Source organism: Mastacembelus armatus, chromosome 1 (genome assembly GCF_900324485.2).
Source record: "Mastacembelus armatus chromosome 1, fMasArm1.2, whole genome shotgun sequence".
In the NCBI taxonomy this organism is placed as follows: domain Eukaryota; kingdom Metazoa; phylum Chordata; class Actinopteri; order Synbranchiformes; family Mastacembelidae; genus Mastacembelus; species Mastacembelus armatus.
This window is the reverse complement of record NC_046633.1, coordinates 782,456-805,554: the sequence shown is the minus strand read 5'-3', so window position 1 is coordinate 805,554 and position 23,099 is coordinate 782,456. Positions and strand designations below refer to the sequence as shown.

The 23,099-nt window shown below is 42.6% G+C and overlaps 1 protein-coding gene across 3 annotated transcripts; it reads left to right on the top strand.

Annotated features, from left to right (window-relative positions):
- The first annotated feature begins 2,514 nt into the window (after window positions 1–2,514).
- On the top strand, window positions 2,515–22,920 carry myom2a (myomesin 2a). 3 transcript variants are annotated; one of them, XM_026302978.1, is made up of 39 exons: window positions 2,515–2,646; window positions 3,479–3,607; window positions 5,398–5,484; window positions 6,112–6,186; window positions 6,289–6,424; window positions 7,364–7,518; window positions 7,869–7,961; window positions 9,198–9,286; window positions 9,373–9,411; window positions 9,862–10,026; window positions 10,175–10,336; window positions 10,496–10,637; window positions 11,008–11,207; window positions 11,289–11,342; window positions 12,494–12,621; window positions 12,786–12,969; window positions 13,265–13,282; window positions 14,096–14,270; window positions 14,566–14,687; window positions 15,189–15,376; window positions 15,470–15,596; window positions 15,939–16,117; window positions 16,332–16,446; window positions 16,813–16,972; window positions 17,297–17,403; window positions 17,493–17,537; window positions 17,687–17,823; window positions 18,275–18,419; window positions 18,671–18,730; window positions 18,842–18,909; window positions 19,056–19,169; window positions 19,517–19,604; window positions 19,693–19,731; window positions 20,188–20,293; window positions 20,494–20,657; window positions 20,872–20,908; window positions 21,003–21,025; window positions 21,314–21,369; window positions 21,545–22,920. In XM_026302978.1, the coding sequence occupies exons 2-39, from the start codon at window positions 3,501–3,503 to the stop codon at window positions 22,049–22,051; spliced, it is 4,596 nt and encodes a 1,531-aa protein (XP_026158763.1). In that variant the 5' UTR covers window positions 2,515–2,646; window positions 3,479–3,500; the 3' UTR covers window positions 22,052–22,920. The 3 variants fall into 3 exon arrangements, with proteins under 3 accessions (XP_026158763.1, XP_026158761.1, XP_026158762.1); XM_026302976.1 differs by lacking the exons at window positions 11,289–11,342; window positions 12,494–12,621; window positions 12,786–12,969; window positions 13,265–13,282 and having other exon boundaries at window positions 11,008–11,219; XM_026302977.1 differs by lacking the exons at window positions 11,289–11,342; window positions 12,494–12,621; window positions 12,786–12,969; window positions 13,265–13,282 and having other exon boundaries at window positions 2,564–2,646; window positions 3,491–3,607; window positions 11,008–11,219.
- Window positions 22,921–23,099: the final 179 nt, after the last annotated feature.

The window sequence follows — 23,099 nt, the reverse complement described above, 5'->3', positions numbered from 1 at the left end:
GAAACTGAGGACTTTAAAAAATACAAAAAAGACTAATTCTGGTTTTTAAAAAGACATCATTTGCGCCGTAATGTGGCTTAGTTTACCCAAGAGACTGTGGAGGTCGGCAGAGCGACTCAGGCTAACTTTCACTCACACAAATAAAAACAGGATTAACAGTCGGATTAGACACGAGCTCTCGGTTCACGTCGCTGCAGCGTATCCCCTTCACTAACACACTCACAATGAAGATGAGCTGTGTAAAAAGGCAAATCATTCAGAGCAGCTCCTTGTGCTTCTGTGCATTGGTTTGTTTTAACTCCACTAAAGGACAGAGTCTCTAAAAGTCAAAATGTGAGGACTTTTCCCCTTGAGAGCAAAAAATTAGCAGCATAATTTGTGAAATTCAATCCAGTAGTTTGTCAGGGAGGAGTTTTTGCATGTGCTAAAGCAAAGTCAAGGCCTCGTCCTCTGGGTGACAAGACTATTCAAACCAAATGTCAGAGAGACGAAGTCTGACAAACATCTGTCTCCTGACATCCTGCTGTGACTGGGACCAAGATTGGAATTTGTCACCAATACTTGGCTTATTTGTGTAAAGTAAGTAAAGTAGAGCAAAAACAAATAAAACATATAGTACAAAATAAGTGCATCTGTTTGTTCTCATGCAGTTTAAAAGTCTATCTGTCAATGACCTCCTGTTCATCGTATCATCATGCTCCAATAATCTCTTTCATTTCCAGTACAAACACACTGCACAGTACTGGGCCCGGGAGAGGAAGGAGACTGGAATCCAGAAGATTAACGAACTCACAAAAACATGCACACACACTGTCATTAAATCCTTAATGATTGGTTTTGATTCAACTTCCTACTTTAGCCTTTTCTTTGGTTTTATGTTGTGAGGATTTTATTGAGTGGTTCATGCTTTAAAGTGCAAGTTTCCCCAAACACATCACATCATCTACCTGAAGTTCAAATGAAGCTCCACCAGGTGGCAGCGTTTAACAGAAGGTGACTCCAAACTAAACGCAGGGCACTGTTGATTTTACATAAAGGTCATGGTTAGTACAGGTCAACCTGTGAAAACTGCTCTGAAGGAGCTTTGCAACATCTGGAAACATGCATTTGATTTTTTTTTTTTTTTTTTGGTTTATAGAAATGCAACACAATTTCTAGAATAACCCTGTAAGAGGACGATTGAGATTTATTGCATCTACCCCATTTATATCCACGATGTGTGTTAACATAGGCTCTGTCTTATTTTGCATGTGTGGATAAGTTGACTGTGGTTGAGGAGGCTTCTCTCACTTCAACATGTGAGATGGATGAACCTCTGGAGTCAGTTTATCCAGATATTTTCAGTAAGTTTAAGGAAAATGTGCAAATTATCTCAAATTATATTTGCCTACATCATCAGTTCTCAGCTCCTTCTTAAAAATGTTTGTATTTTGTACCATATCTCAACCTAAAGCTTCCCAAACTTCTCCTCTGCTTAAATAATACATTTATATTTTTTAATAATATATTTAGCTTTTTTTAAACCCTAAATGAACTTCCTGTCTTGTCATTCAGACACTTGATCAGTCCTTGCGTGTGTCGGCAGACGTTAAGGGTGTTTGTTGACATGGTGTCGTTCTTGGTTCTACCACTGGGGGTCACTAGACTCTGAATTGTCTGAATCCTGTCTATTATAAAAACATGATATACCATTTTAAAGGTTTAGTCAGTGGAGGTATTTTACAAAGGTATTCTCTAAAACACAGTCGCAGCTTTAACTCAAAGGAAGTGGTTTTCAGACCATGTGGGCAATAAAACCCAGGACTGAGTTCACTGTATCACCCACTGTCACATCTGAGATTCAGTAACACTGTTTTTTTTTTTTATGCATCTTCGGTCATTTGGTTTTTTAAATAGACTCCTGTGAATATAAATAGCTGAGAGGCTCTTGTACAGTATGAATTGGGGGTATCGCTGTATCAGAGGAGCTGCAGTTAAAAATATCCTGCCCACAAGTGTTGAACCAAGGAGGACCGACTGTCTCCAGGAACCTAAAAAGGTCTCATCAGACTTTCAGTGTTGGGATCTGCCAATTTCTCAAATATTTCAAACCAGGTTTTCTGGCTGTGAAGTAGATTCATAGTTTTTATACCTAAAAGATGAAATGTCTCTTATTAATCCTGCTAGAAAAATGAAAAGTGTCCTCCTGGGAATAATGGGGAAAACTGGCAACTTGCCATTTTAACACCGATTTGTTTTCTTCTTAAAAGAAAGATTCATGTATTTGAACAGTATTTGATTTTAGAAATCCACTTTCCATGAGTGTTTTACAAACAGTTAAAAATGTCCTCAACCTTTCTTTAAAAGTCTTGAATAAAAAAATAAAAAAAATTTTAAAATGTAGTGACTAGAGGGGATGAAACATACCTCACTTTACCTTAATAAATATTTAGCAGGTATGGATGCACACTCTTCATCTCCAAAGTGCAGAATGAGAGCAAAATTTGGGGGTAAATGCTATATATAGTCTGAAGTGCCTCCATACATGGGGTGGAAGGGGAACAGCATTCCTCCAGTGAGGGTAATATTTTTGTTACCATCAGCAGTGGCTTCCTGAGCGGCATCAGGCTGGTCTGCCACCGCTTTGCGCTGCTTTAATCTCTTGGGGTAAGTCCCGTTTCTTAATATTTGGAATTATTATTACAATGAAAGTCAGGCTCATTTAATAGGAGGAGGTGCCTTTGGGGAACAAAAGAAGCTGAGATTATGGAGAGAAGGCATTTTGCTGTCAGAGTGCAATAAGTGAAACATGTTTCTATGATAAATGTCTGAGCTGTGTGGGGAAACAGCAGCAGCACTTCCTTAGACCAGGGCACTGCTGACCCCCTGTTCTTGTGTCAGCCAAGTAGACCTTTGCTGCAGGGACTGATTATACAGAATGAAAACATAATTAGACTGAATGGAGATTTGTCCACTGGTTTACAGTTTAGTCCTGCTCAGTTGAAAAGGGTCTGTGCACTCTGATTGGCCCCATTTCCCCAGATGATGTTTTTAATTAAATAGTGTGAAGCTGGTAATGACTCTATTTCCTTCATTTCCCCAATCATGGACCAGACAGGCTGCTGCAAGCTATTCATAGCTGAGCTGTGGGAGGTTGTAAGGTGAAACATGTGAAGTGCTGAGCTCTGGTTAAATGTTGGAACTGGGCTGATGTCTCCTAGATATTTAACTTTAAAACATCTTCCTGTGATAGAGACATGTTCATATGAGGATTTTAAGTATCAGAGTCAATAAATAATGTATAATATGAAACCATCCTCGGGAAAAGATGTGATTGCAGTGAAGACAGTATCTATTAATCCTGCAGAGCCTGTGTGATATGCTAGAGACCTTGTAATGGCTTCAGTGTTAGGAAATGAAAAGGGAAGTCATGTATTGACATGGCTAACACATGTTTGGTCTCCTCCCTCCTCCTCCTCCTCCTGGTGCTCCTGGCCAGGTCTCCTTGAAGTGTTCTTGTCATGGCGTCCAAAGTCGCCTCTTGGTATAAGAAGGACCATGTGAGAGAAGTGAAAACTGATTTTGCTTATCATCACACTAAACATGTTGTCAAGCAGCAAGCAGCAAGGTATGAAGTTCACCTGCTGCTTCCTCGCTCTTTCTGCTTTGCCCAGTGGATGCATAGAGGTGCTGCTGGGGGGGGGGGTGTCTGCTGTCTAACAGGGGGCGCTAATCTTCCTGCTGTTTATTGTCCTGCTTTCTAGTTTGCCAGCTGGCTCCTCAGGGTCAGATTCAGTACTCGGCCCCTCACAGCGTAGTGAAGGCTATATCGCTGTTACTGCTGTGCATTCACACTAAGCGCCCAAAGTGCCTTGAGGTTGGATGAGCAGTGAATCAAAACTCAAGTCCAACAGCAACAATAGTGTTTTTAGGTTTTTTCCTTTTTGTCCTTTTGGTTTTGTTGGATTTGCACTGACCCAACACGACTCTTTCTTCCTGCAAACTAAAACCATTTGTTGCTGTAATTCATGTTTTATTTGTTGTTAACCCTACAAGACTGACTTGTGTTTTTTCATGTTGTTCATTGTCATCTTTGAGTTATTACATTGTACATTTTATACACAGCAGTGTTTCTATTCAAGTTTCTCATGTAATGTGTCCCTTTGATTTCTCATTTGTTCTATGCATGTGAGGTTTAATATGATATAAAACAGCAAAGAAAGATAATACTGGTGCATATAGGGAGAACCTTAAAACTACATAGGCCTGCTTTAATGTCAGAACTACAGCAGGTGCTACTCATGTTCTGCAGGAACAGAGTTTGGTTCATCACAGTCCACTTACACAAGTTTAGGCCTGTGTTAGCTTTGTTGTCGCTAGTGATGAGATGAAGAACCTAAAACTGCTTCAAGTTCCACATCTGAGCACTACAAGCCTAGTTCTGGGGTAGCAGCAGGCTACTGACAGGTCCTGTCAGAGGGTTCATGCCCTCGACATAAACCTGAACCTGATCTACATCTGAGACTAGTGATCAGAGCTGCAGATACTGGTATTGGTGCTAAGTTTCTCATGACCCTTCCCATCAGAGTCATTTAATAAGAGCAACGGTTTGATCAGCCATGTAAATGAATTCTTTCAAATTAAAAATGTAATGAATGAATGTTCATGTGATTAAACAGATGTGTTAGTTAGTGAATAACAGTCAAGGATTACATTATATTGCCAAACTAATGAGAAAACTGGGTCTCCAACATGGTAACACTCGAGAGGCGCCTCTCAACCATTCAGATGATTTTTCCCAGTGGCCACTTGTAATACTGCAATAAAAAATACCCTTAAGTCAAAGAGCATCTTCTCCACAGACTATGTAATAATGGGTCTATAAAACTGTTAATAAGACTTTTATTCTTGGAGGTTTTATATTTTTCAAACTTTCCCAGAGCCCAGAAAATGGAGCTTTATTTCTGTGGTGTAAAGCCTATGGGCCAAGTGGGGGTGTGGGTGGGGTCAGCAGGAGAAACACTGCTGAACTTTTTACCATCTTCCCCAAAATGATAAATTTAAAAAATATTTTTGGCAGATGAGAAACTTCCAGTAGAAAGAGCAGGCAACGTCTTATGTGTCCATGGTCTAAAACATCAGGTCCTGGGAGGGAACCATAAAAACACTCAAAGTTTAATGTTGTTTAGCACAATATTCTGTCCATCTGTATAAAACTAATGATTATTAACCCATTAGAATTCAACGTATGCCTTTATTTATGCAAATTTCTATGGTTGCTTAATTACTTTAACCTCAAAGAAAACCTCAGGAGCAGCTTGTGATATTTTAACCCATTGACTGCTTCTACAAAACTAAACCCAGAAGTCCGTTATAGTAGGATGTGTCTTTAACAACTCTGGACTTTCCCCTCATCAGGAAGTCAAAGTGCGTGTGCCGGCTTTATACCCAGGCCACAGAGACTATGGCGGAACCAGGCTATATCGTACCGTTGTTCCACCCGAGGTGAGTTCTCGTTGGCTGCTGCCATATGTCAGACTATTTTGGACGTAAGGTAATACTGGACTACAGCCTCTACTAGCTGACCCAGTCAAGACCGCACATTTCATCGGTGGTACTAGTTGTTAGGTTCTCAGTGATGGTTATATTGATTTGTCGACTGTTGATTTTTAGAGTTGCACATTGACAAATCTGTCACGTTATTACTTAAGAGTTTCAGCAACTGTTGGGGCCAAAAGCTCTGGGGCTCCAGGTCAGAACTACAGCAGGTGCAGAACAGATTTTGGTTCATCACAGTCCACTTACACTTTATGCTGAACATGATACACAAGCTTAAGGCTGTGTGAGCTTTGTTGTCACTAGTGATGAGATGACAGCAGAACCTAAAACTCCTCAAATCCCACCTGAACCTGATCTAGATCTGAGACTAGTGATTCGAGCTGTGTCAGACACCATCACCCATAAAATTATTTGTTCTCTACATAATAAAAATCAGTTCCTATGATTAACTGGATGTGTTAGGTTACTGAATAATAGTCAAGGATTGTGTCGTGTGTCAAAGCAAATGAGTCTTTATTATCAAGTACAGAGAAGGAACCAAGAATGATAACTCTGGACTTTTCCCCTCAACAGGAAAACAATCTGTGTGTGCGAGGTCCATGGCCCGGCCGTAGAAACGGCCTATGCCATACCTTTTTACCGGGAGAGGTGAGTCCCCAGTGACTGCTGCCATATTTCACTGACAATACATTTGTCTGCTCTAACTATTTGGTTGCTGGGTTAGGCGTAATATGATTTTTGCATTGTTAGGCATGCTGAGGAGACTGAAGAGTATCAGAGAGTGAGTACAAATGTTGAGAAAGAGCTGGCTGTTATTCAGGAGGAGGTACGCAGGATGAGGATAGCCACTAAGGTCCAAGTGGAAACTCTTGCTGTCCAGAAAGAGGTAAACAGCCAAGTGGACAACATTTCACTAGTTAATGTTACCATGTACTTATTGATGCTGTAGTGTCTTGTTGAGATCACTTTGGGGGCAATTACACAGAGATGATGGATTTGATAGATGGATTTATTTATTGAACAGCCGGTGTTAAAAACTATGTCCATTGTACCCTGAGTACATTATTATAATAGATAAACATCAGTGGTTGAAATAACAAAGACCAAATAATTCAGTGTTGCTTACACAGCATTTTGTATTACAAATATGCAGACGATACTCTGCTCTATATTTCTTTTAGCAGTCCTGTTTAGTTCTCTCCAGCTACAACTTTTCACTCTTGTGATTCATATAATGGGATCTATGATAGAATAGAAATTAAGCTGTTATTGAAAAGCTATATGATTGGAGCTGGTGTGTACGGTGTTCCTAGACTGATAAAATAAGTCAACACTGTACTTCTGTCATGTAGTTTCCATCTACTCCTTTATTATCCTGTAGTAGATGCAGATACAATTATGATAATACAGTAAATTAACTTAGACCATTAGAGGTTTCTTCTTTAAATGCTTGTTTTATGTGTGTGGCCAGTGTGTTAAATGAATCTGTAAGACGACAGACGGATGATGCAACATTAAAAGTTGGATTGCCTGTTGACTGCAGGACTAACTGCTGCCGGCTGACCTCACCTCTTTAATCCTTGTGGTCTGGGCAGCTCTTAGATTTGTTGATGCTTATGTCAGCTGGGAGATGTTGATGATGACAACATGTTGGGATAGAAGGGTTTATAATGACGTCTTCTATTCATAGAAACAGATTGTCTTTTTATTCACCCTGCATGAGAAACACACAGAAAAATTAAGAGTAACACTTCACAGTCAGAGTAATTGCCTTGAGCTGCAGACATTGCTGAATAATCTACCTAATGCCATGTCCTGTGTCCAGGTAAGGGAGATGATGACCAGGAGGGTGGATTATTTGGATGAAATTCCCAGGATGCCTGACTTCCTTTTGGCCCTGCGGCCCCACACCGTGTGGGAGAAGACTCCCATCAAACTGTTCTGCACTGTGCAGGGAAACCCAAGGCCTCTTGTCCAATGGTCAGAACATTCAGATCTCCTTTGACTTGGTTTTAGATTTGACCTCACTTCTCTTTTTATGTCAGAGTAAAGAAAAGCAAAATCACACAGCCTTCCCAAATAACTCAATTAATTCTTAATTCTGCATGTTTCAGTTCTTAGGTTACTCCTCTTTATGATAGAAGTTGATATTGTTATTATGAATGTCTAGTTTAGTAGTTTTACATTATGCACAGTGATCCTTTCAAAGGTTTGTTAGCATTGTTAGCATCTACAGGCGGCAGCCAGCACATTTTATTGATATGACATACCCTCATGCACATATTTGACTAGTTTAGAGCATTAGTGTGACAGAAGCTGACTGTCTGCAGGTATAAGGCAGGAGTGCCGATCTACCCACCAAACACTCCTGGAAAGTACAAGATCGAAAGCAAGTATGGAGTCCACTGTTTGGTGATTAGCAGGTAAGGTGCAAACAAAACAGCACTCGAAGAGTTAACTACTCTTTTCAATTACCAAAGAATTTCCCTTGTGAATCAATAAAGTTTATCTAATCTGATCTAATCTAATCAAACACCACCACTGGTTGCACTTTGGCTTTAAAAGCTCATTAAGACCTGGACTGGTTTTTAACCTGGTTTTTAGAAGAAAACCACAGAGAAGTAGTCAAATATTTCACATTCAGATAATATCTAATAAAATATGTTCAGTAGTCTACTGAGCCAGAGAAGACTCTGTACCTCTCAATGACATTTGTACAACTGTGCAGTTTTACAGTAAAATGTGAAAGAAGGAAAGTAAAACACTGAGAAACGAGCAGGATTCAGGCTGTTTCCAAGTTTATTACTACAAAACCAAACAATTGAACCTTAAACTTTGAAAGTTTTCCTGCTCTACCTTCAGTTTTGAAGTGAAAAATGAAAAGACTGTTGAGAGGGGGAAGAGGGCTGAGTTGAAGTTTAGGGCCCAGCCTGCTGGTCTGTTCATCATCTTCAAGTCTCCTCAGCTGTTCGTGTCAAAGTGCTGACCTTTGTGTCATTCGAGCCATGAATTCCTCCCACTGCTCTCTCTCCCTCTCTCTGAGGCTTTGAATATCTCCTTCCTCTGTCGTGACATTACAGACTCAGTGAGGAGATCATCAGTTATGGCCCCGACTGTGTGGAAATGAAGAACAGACTTTGTGTCTGTGTCTCCTTTAAAACAGTTGAAGGTCACTTTTTATTTCTCCTCTTCTCACACTCGGACTTCTGTTCGGTCAATGCCACAAGGTTGGCGCTGCTCCGCTGCACCTTCTTTTTAGCGCGCTCCCAACATGTGAGGTCATTTTTCAAAAGAGGCAGCACTAGGTTGTCCTCTGCTCTAATCAGACAGTGACTCGAGGAGTCAGCAGCCGACCTTGGATTAGCCCCCGAGGTGGTGTGCTAATACACCTAATACGCCTATAAAAATCTTTACACTGACAGTGAGTGTTTGAGCTCACAAAGACTTCAGGCTCCGTTCAGGCTGTCCCACCTCTAAATCAGTCTTAACTTGAATAGAAACTATATCTTTAAAAAAAAAAACCTGTTTAGTTAATGCACTTAAAGACAAAACCCGAATTAAAAAAAACACTGAACATTTTAATCATTTGAAACGTGTTGAAAATGTGATGCTATGCATACGTGTCTATGTATTTAATCATTCGGTATTTTGACATGCAGGTCTGCTGTGAGTGATACTGCTGAGTACAGTGCAGTGGCAATCAACCAGTACGGCACTGCTACCAGCAAGGCTACAGTTATTGTGAAGAGTAAGTCCTTCTCCTGTTGATAAGACTCTTGTTCAGCCTGTCGGGTTCAGGTTTTCTCAGTTATCATGGTTTTCTTTTCTTCACAGGAGGAGCAGGAGCCGGGGACTACTACCATCTTGGCCTAGGTGAGAGAAGAGAGTTGAGTAGGAACTGAGGATGGGTGGAGGGTCTTTTTTCATTTTTGGCTGGAATCAGGCCCAGACACAGCCCGTAACACGTGGGATCATTTGGCTGCAAATAGCATGTGAGAGGCTTGATAAGAAGTGGAAACTATTGTGAGAGGCTGTTGTCCTTGTTTAAGAGCCAGACAGAAGAGAAACAAGAGGAACCAGGTGATCCAAGTAAACACCCATCCAGCCAGTTTAGATACTGATAATAACACCATCACAAACAGATAATAATTATGTTCCCAGACAGACCAGTGTGCCCCAGGTTGTATTTTATAAACTCTAAAATACTTTGAGATTCATCATGAGCCCAAATAAAAAGTCTCACCTCAGTCTGTTTAATTCTGTTATAGAATAAATTAATTAATATTAATTTATAATATAATAATTGATTTGTTTTGTGTCCAGTGCCTCATCTGACTGAGATCCATGCCAGTAAGCTGGAGGTGGGCCTGTTCGATCGGTTCCCTGTTACCTTTGGTGTGGAGGGTGAGTCCGCCACTCTGGTGTGCTCCATGGTGGTCGTCCCCGACCTCCCCAACTTACCACCCATCGCCCAGTGGTACAGAGACGGTTAGACCTTCACTTTTTCTTTCCTTCTTCCACCTGTGGAGCTGGTCTATGTGTAGTCTGCACCAGCTCCACTATTACCTATTATTTTATTGGTTTATGGTGTATTTTAGTTGCTGCTCACAGTTTCTTCCACCTGGTTTGCTGACAGATAAACTGCTGACACCAAGTAAGCTGGTGGAAATGTCTGTGGGTGGGGGCAAGGCTCGTCTGACGCTGCCCCACCTGGCCAAAGATGATGAAGGCCTCTACACCCTCCGCATCTTCACCAAAGACGGCACCTCTGACCACAGTGCCTACCTGTTTGTCTCAGGTAAGATGCATCATGTCAGTAAATAGTCATCGCATTGATTTTTGTTGTTGGGTTACATGTTATAAATCATCTGCTGTGAAAAGAAACAGTCTGCAAGTGTAAGATAGTCCAGATTTTAGGATTGATCTGTCGCTGTTTCTCTGTATTCTGCTTTCCCAGATGCTGCTCCCACCACAGCCGGGGCCCCTGGTGCCCCGATGAGTGTGAAGGTCTATGATGTCGGCTCAGACTACGTCCTGGTTGCGTGGAAACCCCCCAACACCGTCAATGAGGCTCCAATCACCGGATACTTCGTGGATCGGTCAGTCTGCACCCTGAGACCTCTCCAGCCTTTCTTTTTATAGACTGGAGCTGGCACATTAACGTGAACACAGCAAATTGGCATGGTCTGATGTGGTTATTGAATCAAACTAATTCAGTGAGTTATTCTTTTTCTCCTCATGGCAGCAGTTTGGTTAAACAAACATAATTTGCCTCAGATTTACACTAAATGCTTAAAAAAATACAGGATTTTGATCATTTGTAATCTTTGTGGAAAGTTGCAGAACAAACACAGAGTGTAGTTTAAATGTGAGGACATTAAATGAGACGTACAGTCCACATCAGGTGCACCGTAATGTGTTAATAATGAGTAAAGGACTCTACATGCCACCTCCTGGTCCGATGTGCAGGTGTGAAGCCGGCAGCGACACCTGGGTCCAGTGCAACGATGCCCCAGTGAAGGTTTGTAAATACCCGGCGCACGGCCTGCACGTGGGCCGCACCTACTACTTCCGGGTCAGAGCCGTGAACAAAGCCGGCATCAGCAGGCCATCACGCAAGTCCGACAAGGTGATCGCCCTCGACGACGCAGAGAGATTGCGGCTGGAAGGTACCAAGGAAGGTAAATACAGAATCCACACGGCAGGAGATGTGGGTTTTCTAACAGAGCTGCTGTTGTTTCCTGCGACAGTGATCAAAATCAAAGGGAAATACGAGGTTGTGATCAAGGATGATGAACTGGAAGGTACAGTAGACTACAAAGACTGATCTGGGTTTACGTGTCCACTTTAAACCACTTCCTCCTGGTCTCTCACAGACCCAACCGCAGCCCCACACTGTCAGACTAACACCAAACTCACAGTTTAATGACAAAGGAAATGAACAGAAACTCAGTCTCAGACTTTGAGGTGTAATATAATTCACCACGTCAGTAAACATTTCATCTCATGTCAGGACAAATCAGCTTTTATGATTTATTGTCGAGTGGAGATGATCACGTTTGTAATTAGATTCATCTCCAGATAATGAAAAACACAATATCCACTTTCCGTAGCTCTTAATGCGTCTGTGTTAAAGGTCAGTAATGAGTAATAATAAGCACCACAGATGTTTTTAATGTTAAAAACCTGAAAGATAAACACGATGTTCTTTCAAACTAAAATCAGAGCTAATGTTGTGCTGCATTTTCAAAACTAATGCCAGACACTTTTCCAGTCTCCTCCCACTCGACTCCTTATTCTCCTTATTCTAACTCCCACTTTAATCGCTCACACCACTGTGGGGGATATTTACTCAACCTGGCATTTTTTCCACCTGCATAACTTATTCATATATACTTCAATTCCTCCGGTGCAAAAACCTGTTTCAACAGATTTCACAGATTACTGCCAAAAACTTTGACGCAGGACCCAAGTAAATATCCCCCGTATAGTTTCCTTAATGCCCCTAAATGTGCCCGGAGTTTAAAACACAAAAACTAAAGTTTAAAAACTAAAAAATAATGTTAACATGATGTAATTCTACAGGATGGGTTATTGTAAAAGTCTCACGTTTTACTGCAGCATGTTCACCTGTATGTATTCTTTATGTTTTTTCATTGCTTCATGTAATTTCTCTAAAATTATGTAGGGTCTTTTATTTTGTTAGCAGCTTCCCATCAAAATTTCCCAGAGCTCGTTATTTTTTTATTAAAAACAACAGTTTTATCTATTTTTTAAATGCTGAAGGAAAATTCTACCCATCTCTCTCTATTAATACTGTTTAGGAATAATTAATACAAACTCTGTACAACTTTCAGTTTGCATCATTGCAACATGCAGTTGTATAACGTGGGACTTCTGCTGCAGCTGTGGCTGTTTGCACTTTATGCCTCAACATGGTTCAGTCCTAATCTAGGCCATGTAACGATCCCGGGGGAGCCCACCGACGTGCACGTGTCTGAAATTTTCAAGTCGTATGTCGTGCTGAGCTGGACGCCTCCGAGCCGCCGCGGACGAGCTCCGCTGTGGTACATCATCGAGAAGGTGTGTGTCGCTTCAGCCCAGACCTTCAGTTTCCCCTTAAAATCAAGATACTGTATGTCCCCTGCTACCTGGACTCTCCTGTCTGTGTTTCTCTGCGTTGATGAGGTTTTGGCAGACGGTGTTACCTTTTCAGTTTTACCTTCCCCTCCCCGACTCTCCCGCAGTGCTTAGCGGGCACTGGAGCATGGCGGCGGATCAACACTGCAGTCAAACTACACTCCCCTCGTTACCCGGTTTTTGATTTGCAAGACGGGCAAAAGTACCAGTTCCGAGTGTATTCGGTCAACGCGAACGGCTCCAGCGAGGCCTCTGCGCCCTCTGAGCCCGTCCAAAAGGTTGATGAGGATGGTAAGGGCTGGGCCTCAGTGCACGTGTGTTTAGGCACACATACACATATTTAAAAGACGTGTGCAAAACATCATGACGCTGATATTTAGTTTTATTTACCAGCAAACTGATAAACTTCAAAACCCTAGCAAACATATACCTGTCCCGTGACACCTGAGACACATTCGTAGAAATAAACACGCATCTTTACAGACACTGGCAGAGTTTAAGAAAACACGTAACTGCGTCTGAAAACACAAACACAGAAAATGCTCATATGGACGTGTTGTTAAAAGTGAGTTGATGTATGTTGCAGGTTTGGAGCTGCCGGTTGGTACGTACAGGAAAAACTATCAAACTGCTGTTTTACTGGTGTAACATCACAGAGTAGACCACAGTCCCAGTCTGAGTGATGGGAGGAGAACATGTTGGACTATAACACCAGATATCCAGGCATCTTTATGTGTTAAGGTTTAATACACTATATCAAATATACTACAGGTTAAAATGCATATACACTTATAATTTTACCTTTTTCCCATTAAGAGGATCTGTACCATATCAAGTTTTCCACAAATAAAATGGGATTAAATTGAATCCCACCTTAATCCCATCTTCATGTTCTGCTCCTGCAAACACCCAGAAGAAACCAAGTGATCACTGCATGTTGTGTTTAAGCCCAAGAGACACAGAATAACAGCTCGTGTTTCACTGAAAACACCGTTTCGACACAGCATTTCACACTTTATGAGACTCTGTTTCCAGAAGATCAGGTTTTATGTCACAGTTCAAAGTAGAAAAGGAGGTTTTGCACAACCTAATCAGTGAGGTGTCTCATATCAGCACAGTGGAAATAATGTTGTGTTTCTGTAGATAATTACTACATTAGATTTACTGTGTATTGCACAATGAATGAAAATATACACACCTTCTTTTTAACTGTGGCTGAGTGTGATATTTTTTTTTACTGTTTTTAAAAACCCCTGTGACTGACAGCTGAGCTGGTCTGTCTGCATCATCCTGAGGTGGTAAATTGTCCTTTGCACACTTTAAAACAAACACTAAGGAATTATCAGCTCACAGTGTTTCCAAGTACTAATATCATCCATTAGTTGTTAGTAATACTGTCTCTCCCCCGGGTGAACAGGCGTCCCCTCTGCTCCCACTCATGTCGTTGCCACCAGGAACACCAAGACCTCAGTGTTTGTGCAGTGGGAGGCTTCCAAAGAACAGAAGAGCCTCATGGGATATTACATCGACGCCCGCGTTGTTGGAGCCAAAGAGTGGTTCGCGTGTAACAATAAACCTTTCAAACACACCAGGTGAGAACAGTTTAGGATGTGTTTAATTCAGAATGTCATCTTTCTTCTGCACACACCTTCTGCATGTCTTGTTTCGTGTTTAACTTGTACTAATGCAAATGATTAATAACTGTGCTCTAATACTCTTATTCTCTATTAAAGATAAAACTCGTATACAGACTCCAAACTAAAGACAGAAAAGGCTGCATGCTGTGATCAGTACTTAGAGGAGTAGGAGTTTGCAGGTGACCACTCTAGGATGTGCCGGCTGGTTATAAATCTGAAATGAATGTGTGTGTGTGTGTGTGTGTCTCAGGTTTGTGGCCCACGGCCTGATCCAAGGGGAGACCTATGTGTTTCGTGTCCAAGCTGTCAATGTCTTTGGCCTCAGCGAAGAATCTCAGGAGTCGTCTCCCGTCTCCGTGCAGCCGGCCCTCGGTAAAGACCTCTGATATTGTTCAGCTTAGAAAAACCTGACTTAAACGCTCTAACCATCAGGTGACTACGATGAAAAATATATAATGTATAACAAGAAGTCATCTGTAGGATTATTACACTGTCTGAAACATGATGAAAGTCGATGCTGAGTTTGACTTTGAGTCATTATTCTGTCCAGGCAGAGGGGTGGAGTACGGTATGTACAATTTACTCCTGTCTGACTCACACACTCCTCCCTGTGTGACCACCTTCACTCTGCGTTATGTGTTTTTAATCACACCAATGCATATTGTCAATATCACCGTGCGGAGGAACAGCAAAATGCACTTGTTGGTACCAGAAAGATCTGAAACACCACGCTTTGCAAAACATTAAGAAATCAGGGAAAAGCAAATGCATGGAGGGTCCAGTCCCAGTTACCTGAACTCATCAAACACACACATATTTCACTGGTTAATGATCTAAAATGCATGTTAAACATTTGAATCTTATGTGATCCAGCGATTCCCAGCGCTCCCTATGGCATCACCATGCTGAGCAGCGATGGCTCCTCCATCACTTTGGCCTGGAAGAGTCCCAAACACTCCGGCGGCTCCAGGATCAACGCCTACTACATCGACCAGCGTGACGTCAACGATACGGTGTGGACAGAGGTCAACCTGGCTGCCGTCACAGAGAGAGTCTGCACTGTGAGTAGCAGCAGTCACACGCTGCATTACTCAGTTACAACACGACAAACTACAAGCTGAAACTGGTCTGATTGTAAATGCCACTTTCCACAGGTCGACAATCTGACAGAAGGAAACTACTACGAGTTCAGGGTCCAGGCCGGTAACCTGGTCGGCGTGGGTCTACCATCGGATCCCAGCCCTCCACTGAAATGTGAAGCCTGGACCATGGAGGAGCCAGGTACAAGAGAGTACACGTCTCAAATTATGCAGTACTGTCTGTACCTGTCAGTGCTTGGAGTTTTCTTTTTAGTCAGAGAACTTGTGCTCTGTGTTCTTAAATAAAGTTTTAAAACCTACAGTGTCTGTATGAGCTTGGGGCTAAAATGCAGATGAGAAGGAATTTCATGATGTGTAGTCAGGTGATGAATTGTCTGTTACAGGATGTTTCTGTTCTGTTGTGATCAGGCGTTTTGCAGAGATGTGTTATTTTTATTAAAAAGTCTGACGTCAACTCTGTAAAAGTTTCTGATCAGACATTAATGTTTGATTTTTGATTTGTTCGTGTGTTTCGTTCCTCCAGGCCCAGCGTACGACCTGAGATTCAGCGAGGTCAGAAGTCACTCCCTGGTCATCCTGTGGAAAGCTCCAGTCTACACAGGAGCCAGCTCCGTCACTGGGTACTTTGTGGACATGGCCAAGAAAGGCTCATCAGAGTTTGTTACCCTGAACCAGGAAACTGTGAACCGCCGTTACCTGCAGGTGAGACACCGACCATCAGAACAGTCATCTAACAGTCCAGTGTTAGAAACATGGCTTTGTTGGTTGTTTGTTCTTGTTCTTGATTGATTTGTTATTTGTCGTTATATGATGCAGTTTGTCTAATGTGTGAATGAAAAACCAACACCCCCAGCAGACACCCAGACCTGTTCCTGTGATGGTTTCACTTCACATGTGCTGATGTGGTTTCCTGCAGGTGACCGGTCTGGAGGAAGGTGAAACTTACGTGTTCAGGGTTCGTGCTGTCAACGCAAAAGGTGTCGGAAAACCTTCTGAGCTGTCAGATCCGGTCTGTGCCAGACCTCTTCCAGGTAACAACGATGACTGAACAATTTATTATTATTATTATATATTATATAAATTATATATATTATTACTACATTTAAACTGAGTGTCGTCAAAGAGGAAACTTTCATTTGTTGAGTGGATTAAAAAATATTTTTGAAGTGCAGAAATATTTTGGGGAAAATGTAGTGAGGAGTTAAAATTCAACTGCCTGACGTCTCTGCAGCTGCTTACAATCGATTTAAAGTGAAAAATATGAAAATCCTGCCTGGTGGTTCAACTAACCGAGGTGCACAGAAACACCAAAACCACCTCACAGTAGGTTCCTGCAGGATATGGACCAGACTCTTACGTTTACAGTGTATTTTACAATTTTGTGCTCGTGTTCACAGGCACCAAGGAGATTGTGGCTGGTGTGGACGAGGAGACTGGAGACATCTTCCTGTCACTCGAGGCCTGTGAGGTTTCTGAGATGTCTGAGTTTGTGTGGTCGAAGAACTACAAAACCATCGGCGACTGCCCCAGGGTCTCTGTCTCAACCAAGGGCCGGACGTAAGCAACACAAGATTTCATTTCATACTCTGGGTTTTTTTTATTTATTTAGTTTATTTTTTTTTACAGGAATACTCTAATCAGTAATTAATATTGAAAAATGGAGATCTATAAAATAAGACACCAAAAGTGAACTAATATCTTTTCCTTGCATTAACTGCAAACTTTGAAATTTATGAACTTTTTGGAGCTTAGTTGTAAATTACAAGCAAAAAAAAAAAAGCGGCTCCTCTACAAATGTTCAGGCTTGTTGCTGTAGAGTTGACGACTCCGATGAATCGTGTCGGATATTATGGATTTGAAACAGCTGCTGTTCGTTTCCAGCTCCAGATTGACCTTCACCAACCCTGATAAGGACGATTTGGGCAGATACTCCGTGTTCGTCACCGACACAGACGGAGTTTCTTCCAGCTACACTCTGACTGAGGACAGTACGTCATGTCGTATGCAAACAACACGTTCATCCATTGCTCCTGTTTCTTAGTTGTTGATGTTTGTTTTCCTGAATCTTGTTGTACAGCCTTGAACACCATGCTGGAGCTCAGCTATGCCATCAGACATCCAGGTGAGCGCTGTGCAGCAGCAGCAGCAGACCTCACCTCATTTTATACGCACGCGGGGGATTTTATCTGCAAAGATTCTCCGCTGTGATTATTCTGACTGCATGTCCTGAGGATTTCACCTTGTGTGTCTGTCGTCTGTTTGTTTGTGCAGTTGTTCCTCTGAAACACGGCCTCAACTATGAAGTTTTGGAGAAGGGTCACGTGCGTTTCTGGGTGCAGGCTGAAAAACTCTCCTCCTCCGTGTCCTACAGGTTCATCTTCAACGACAAGGAGGTCAAGAGTGGAGAGGTGACGCTGAGTTTGGAAATGAAGCTCGATTGTATAAGAGTTGTTTATGAGTTTGTAATGAGGCTACACGTACACGCTGCTCTTCAAGTAAAATGGCACAAAATGAACATGTTGTGGAGACTTTCAGCTTTAATTTGAGATGTGACAAAGTATTAAGCATTAACTGTTTTAGATGACTGTTATATATAATTATATATATCTATGTTGCTCAAATTTCCTTTGAAAAACAGGGTTTGTATAAAAACAGCTGTAACTCCTGAACAGATATTATCAAACCTGTTGAATTAAAGCTGAAAGTCTCCACTTCATCTTCATCATCTTCTTCACAGCCTCATTTCCTGCAGTACAGACACACACAGAGCTGTAAAACAGAATCGGTCAACAGGCAAAGAGATTCGTTTTCTTACTGTAGTTGCCGTAACTATGACTCTTTTCCTCATTTCCCTCTCAGGGTTACAAGATCAGTCACGACGTGGCCACGGGAATCATCCAGATGACTGTGGATAATTTCACCAGAGCCAGCGAGGGCACGTACACTGTGCAGATCCACGACGGGAAGGCCAAAACCCAGAGCTCCCTGGTGCTGGTCGGAGACGGTGAGGCTCTGTTCACCCTCCCATCACTGCCATAAGATTATTAATCACTCTGCTCTGTGTTTGCGATTTAATGTAGAAGATCATTAGGATTATGAGACAGTTTATTAGTTTATCATATTTGGGGGGCAAAGGGGGGTTTAAAGACAGATCTGTGACAGATGTTGGCTCAGCATCTGCATAATATCAACACTTGAATGCTAAACATCCTCATCCACATTTACTGAGTCTGAATCTGTTGTTTCTTCGTCCAGTGTTCAAGGCTGCTCTGAAGGAGGCCGAGTTTCAGAGGAGAGAGCACATCAGGAAACAAGGTTTGTTTAATGGACTTTCATTTACTTTGCAGGGAGCTTTACTGTTTTTATTGCCACCATTTAAAAACCAATAATCCTCTAAACAATGTGATTCCAATGTTGTTGCTTCAGGTCCACATTTCTCCGAGTATCTGGACTTCACTGTCACTGAGGATTGTACTGTTTTGCTCACCTGCAAGGTAACAAAGACATAATCCTTCCCTCTGCACTCACTAATACTGTACAGCATGATGATGTTTGCTTAGTGTTTAAGGTTTCTCACTCCGCTTTTTCCTGTGTGTGTGTGTGTGTGTGTGTGTGTGTGTGTGTGTGTGCTGTTTGTCAGGTGGCCAACGTGAAGAAGGAGACAACTTTCCAGTGGTACAAAGACGATGAGGAGATTGTTCCAGAAACTCCTCCCAACGTCATGTCTGGAGCCTGCGGTCTTCCCGTCCCACTGGTACCTGCAGCGTCTTACTGTTTCCCTCACATGCTGCATTTGAACGCCTCACTGTGACTGTGTAGTGTTTAGTGTAGTATTATGAAACAGTCAGGGCTCAAAGCAGCGATGAGATGTGAGTCAGCCAGGACTAGCAGCATCGTCAAACTGAAGCAAGAGACAAATTTACTCAAAGGAATAAATTAGAAAATGTGGACTTTTCCAGACTGACCCAGACTTTTGGACTTTTGTTCTGTGGGCTCAGTTATTCAGACAGTTTATTTCCTTAACTGTTTGTGTTTTCATGCAGTTCTTTTGTATCAGAAAAGAAGAACATAACTAAGAGCTGCTGACGTTTGTTCTTTCAGTTCTCCAGGAAAGATCAGGGCGTTTACAAGGCCGTGCTCAGCGACAACAGAGGGAAGGACACATCTGCGTTTGATATTTCAGGCAAAGGTTCGATTTCATTGCTCAGTTACTGTGTTTGTTCCTGCTGCAGCGAACCTGTTGTCCAGTGTTTAATACGTCCCTCTTTGGTTTGCAGTGTTCGACGACATCATCAACGCCCTCGCTCGGGTCGCCGGTAGGTGTGAAGAGTGTGTGCTTATCAGTTTGTGCATGACAGGAAGTGATGATTGGAATAAACCAGACAACCAGGACTCCTGGAGAGTCTGGGGGCTTTGCAAATTCTTAATGAGTTCATAAAAACACACACGAGTTTGATGGAAATAAAATTAAAAACAAATAAGAACATTTTTTTTTCATTCAACAACAGCAGCAGCTAAATTAGACTTTTAGATAAAAAGGCACAATTAAGACCAAGGTGCTTTTCTAAATTCATACATTTGGTTTGTGTTCGTGCCTGAGTGGTATATATCTATAGTGGTATAGATCTGAGTGGTAGTAAAATCCTATAATAAAAACCTTTTTCTTGCCTTGTTTGTCGCCGTGTGTGTGTGTGTGTGTGTGTGTGTGTGTGTGTGTTCGTGTGTTCGTGTGTTCGTGTGTTCGTGTGTTCGTGTGCGTTTGCTGCCGGCAGGTGCTTCTGCCTCCGACCTGGTGCTGCAGTGTACACCAGAGGGCATCAGGCTGCAGTGCTACATGAAGTACTACACAGAGGAGATGAAGACCATCTGGAAACACAAGTACTGTTCCAGTTATTTATTGGACTGAAGTAAAAGCCTTTAACTGAGTTGAATCAAACACTGAAAGGGTTTTAAAGCAGATCAGTAGCTGCACACCTGTCACCACTTAGAGGATCTGCAGTACAGCGACGCAGCGTAACACTCTGGTCTTACAGTGTCGGTGTGAATTTCTGACTAAATCCTGTGACGTGAACCCGCAGGGAGAGTAAGATCGCCTCCTCCGAGAGGATGAGGATCGGCGGTGCAGCGGAGATGGCTTGGATGCAGATCTGCGATCCGACCGACAGGGAGAAGGGTCTCTACTCCATCGAGATCTCAGACGGCGTCAAGACTCACGTCAGATCCTTTGACCTCTCTGGACAAGGTAAACACAGACTTGTCACTTGTCACTTGTGACTTGTCACTTGTGTGACATGGAGTTAACACTTCTTAGTGTATATAAATACCCTGAAATATAAGGCCCCATGTAAACACACTGATGTTTTTGTTTTTCTCTTATTTGCTTTACTTCCAGTTCCTGTGAAACTTGTAGCGACTTTGAAAAGTCATTTTTCATGAATAGTTTTGTTTTTTTGCAGCGTACACTGAGGCCTATGCGGAGTACCTAAGACTTAAGTAAGTTACTTGACAGTACAAAGCTCAGTGAACATGTGTCATGATAAATTATGTCCATATGATGTGATTCAAACAAGCATCTTTTATCTTTCAGGGCAGCTGCATTTGCTGAGAAAAGTGAGTATTATCGTTATTTCTGACACTGACACTGTTGGTGAGACTCCTCCTGTTTATTCCATTAAAGGGATCTGTCAGGACTTTTGAGCGATCAGCCCCAACATTAAACCCACTGATGATCTGCTACAGTGGCAGCTGGACTCAATGCTGTGGCTGATCGGTTTCTGCTCTCTGTCCTTCAGGGCGTCTCAGCCTTGTTTACAGTGGGACAGGTGGAGTCTTAACACCACTTCATAAAATGTTTTTTTAATTTAAATATATGAAAACAAACTTTCTCTGTGTCCTCAGACCGTGGCAGGGTGCTCGGTGGTCTGCCCGACGTGGCCACCATTATGGAAGACAAGGTGAGGATTTCTCTGACTCTGATCTAACTGTGCAAAATGAATTTTTTGCACAGTTGGAGTGTTTTTGCACATTTGTTTGACTGGATCTGAACTGGTTTAGTGTGACTTAGTTCAACTCGCCTAAATGAGCCTAAAAGTCTGAACACATTTCGACTTGACTCTCGACCCTCTCCAGTCCCTCAGCCTGACCTGCACTGTGGGTGGTGAGCCGACCCCCGAGGTCACCTGGCTGAAGAACGAGCAAGAAGTGGAGTCCAACGAGCACACCAGGGTCACGTTTGATGGTGGCAAGTTCTCCAGCCTGGTCATCAACCAAGTGACTCCCGACGACTCCGGCAAGTACAGCATCAACGTGCGCAACAAGTATGGCGGTGAGTTTGTGGAGATCACCGTGAGCGTCTACAGGCACGGCGAGCAGATCCCCGAGCCCAAACTGGGACAGGCCAAAATGGCCACACCTGTGGTTACACCTGCGCCACCCTCCAAGACCACAACCCCCACCCCTTCTAAGTCCCCAGGCCCCAAGTCTCCAACCCCAGGCCCCAAGTCTCCAACCCCAGCTCCAAAATCTCCAGCTCCAAAATCTCCAACTCCAAAATCTCCAACCCCGACTCCACCTCGTGGCATCAAGTCACCAACCCCGCCTAGATTCATGAAGTCTCCCACCCCACCCAGGAAGTAAATGGGGGTGGAGGTGTCTGAAGGGGAAACGTTCACTGTTAGCAACACTGATTCATAGCATGAGTGTGAAACCATGAGCTGTTACTTTTAGAGGTACTTATTTAGACGTAGTCACTGTTTAAGTCCCACTTTACGAGGCTGCCCCCCCCCACACTGCAGGGAGAACCAGTCGCTCAGCAAACAGAAGAAAAGGGACTTTGTCAGTGGCTGCTAACGTAGATGTCCTTATCTGATCTTCACTGTGCCTTTAACACAGGACAGCAAAAGGAGAAAGACCAGGGCAGGTGTTAATGTTCAGTGTTTTTAAAGCTGCACCTTCCACTATGCAGCGATAGTGGAACGATGTTACAGGATCATTCTGGTTTATTACAACCTGCCACACAGTTTCATTTCTACCAGTGACATTGTGGAAACAGAAGCAGCCAGACGATCAGACAGCTTGGTAAAAAAAAACCAACAGGAAGGTAAAATGTAAAGTGTCCGACATAAATAACAGACTGACTGGTCTGTAATAGTCATGTGCACAGAGTCGACCTGTTATTTACAACCTGTGTGACTGTCTGACTGCAGGAACTGACCCCAAAACTGTAAAATAAACAGAATTGTCCTTTAATCTGGTTCACCTGGGTGGTAGCAGGTTGAGAGCTGGGGGTATGTTTGAAATCAACACCAGGTACCAGATGAGCTTAGATTTTTTTTCTTCGCCCAGTTAGCTTTCATTGTCTGGAGGTCCTAATAAAGCAGATCTGTGTCCCTGTGAGTGAAAATATTCTCCTCCTGCCCTGGTTGCTCTGTCGGAGAGGTTTGTCTGTCTGATCTGTTTTTTCCCCTCGATGCTTTGTGATGGCAATAAACGTTATTAACAACCTCCCTCTGTTGTTTTTTTTTTGTGAGTAATCTCCTCTCAGCTGCAGACATGTAGGGAAGAGTGACAGGAGGTAACATGACTCCTGCAGCAGCATCGAACAAAGCCAGGCGGTAAAAATGCACAGGTTGGGTTCACAGGGATTGGTAAGCAACCCTGCCCCTGCGCCTCAAACACCCAGGTG

Coding starts and splice junctions, on each gene's coding strand:
- myom2a (XM_026302978.1), top strand. CDS start 3,501: ATGGCGTCCAAAGTCGCCTCTTGGTATAAGAAGGACCATGTGAGAGAA. Junction 10,027..10,174: donor CGCCCAGTGGTACAGAGACG/GTTAGACCTTCA, acceptor GTTTGCTGACAG/ATAAACTGCTGACACCAAGT. Junction 18,910..19,055: donor CTGTTTTGCTCACCTGCAAG/GTAACAAAGACA, acceptor GCTGTTTGTCAG/GTGGCCAACGTGAAGAAGGA.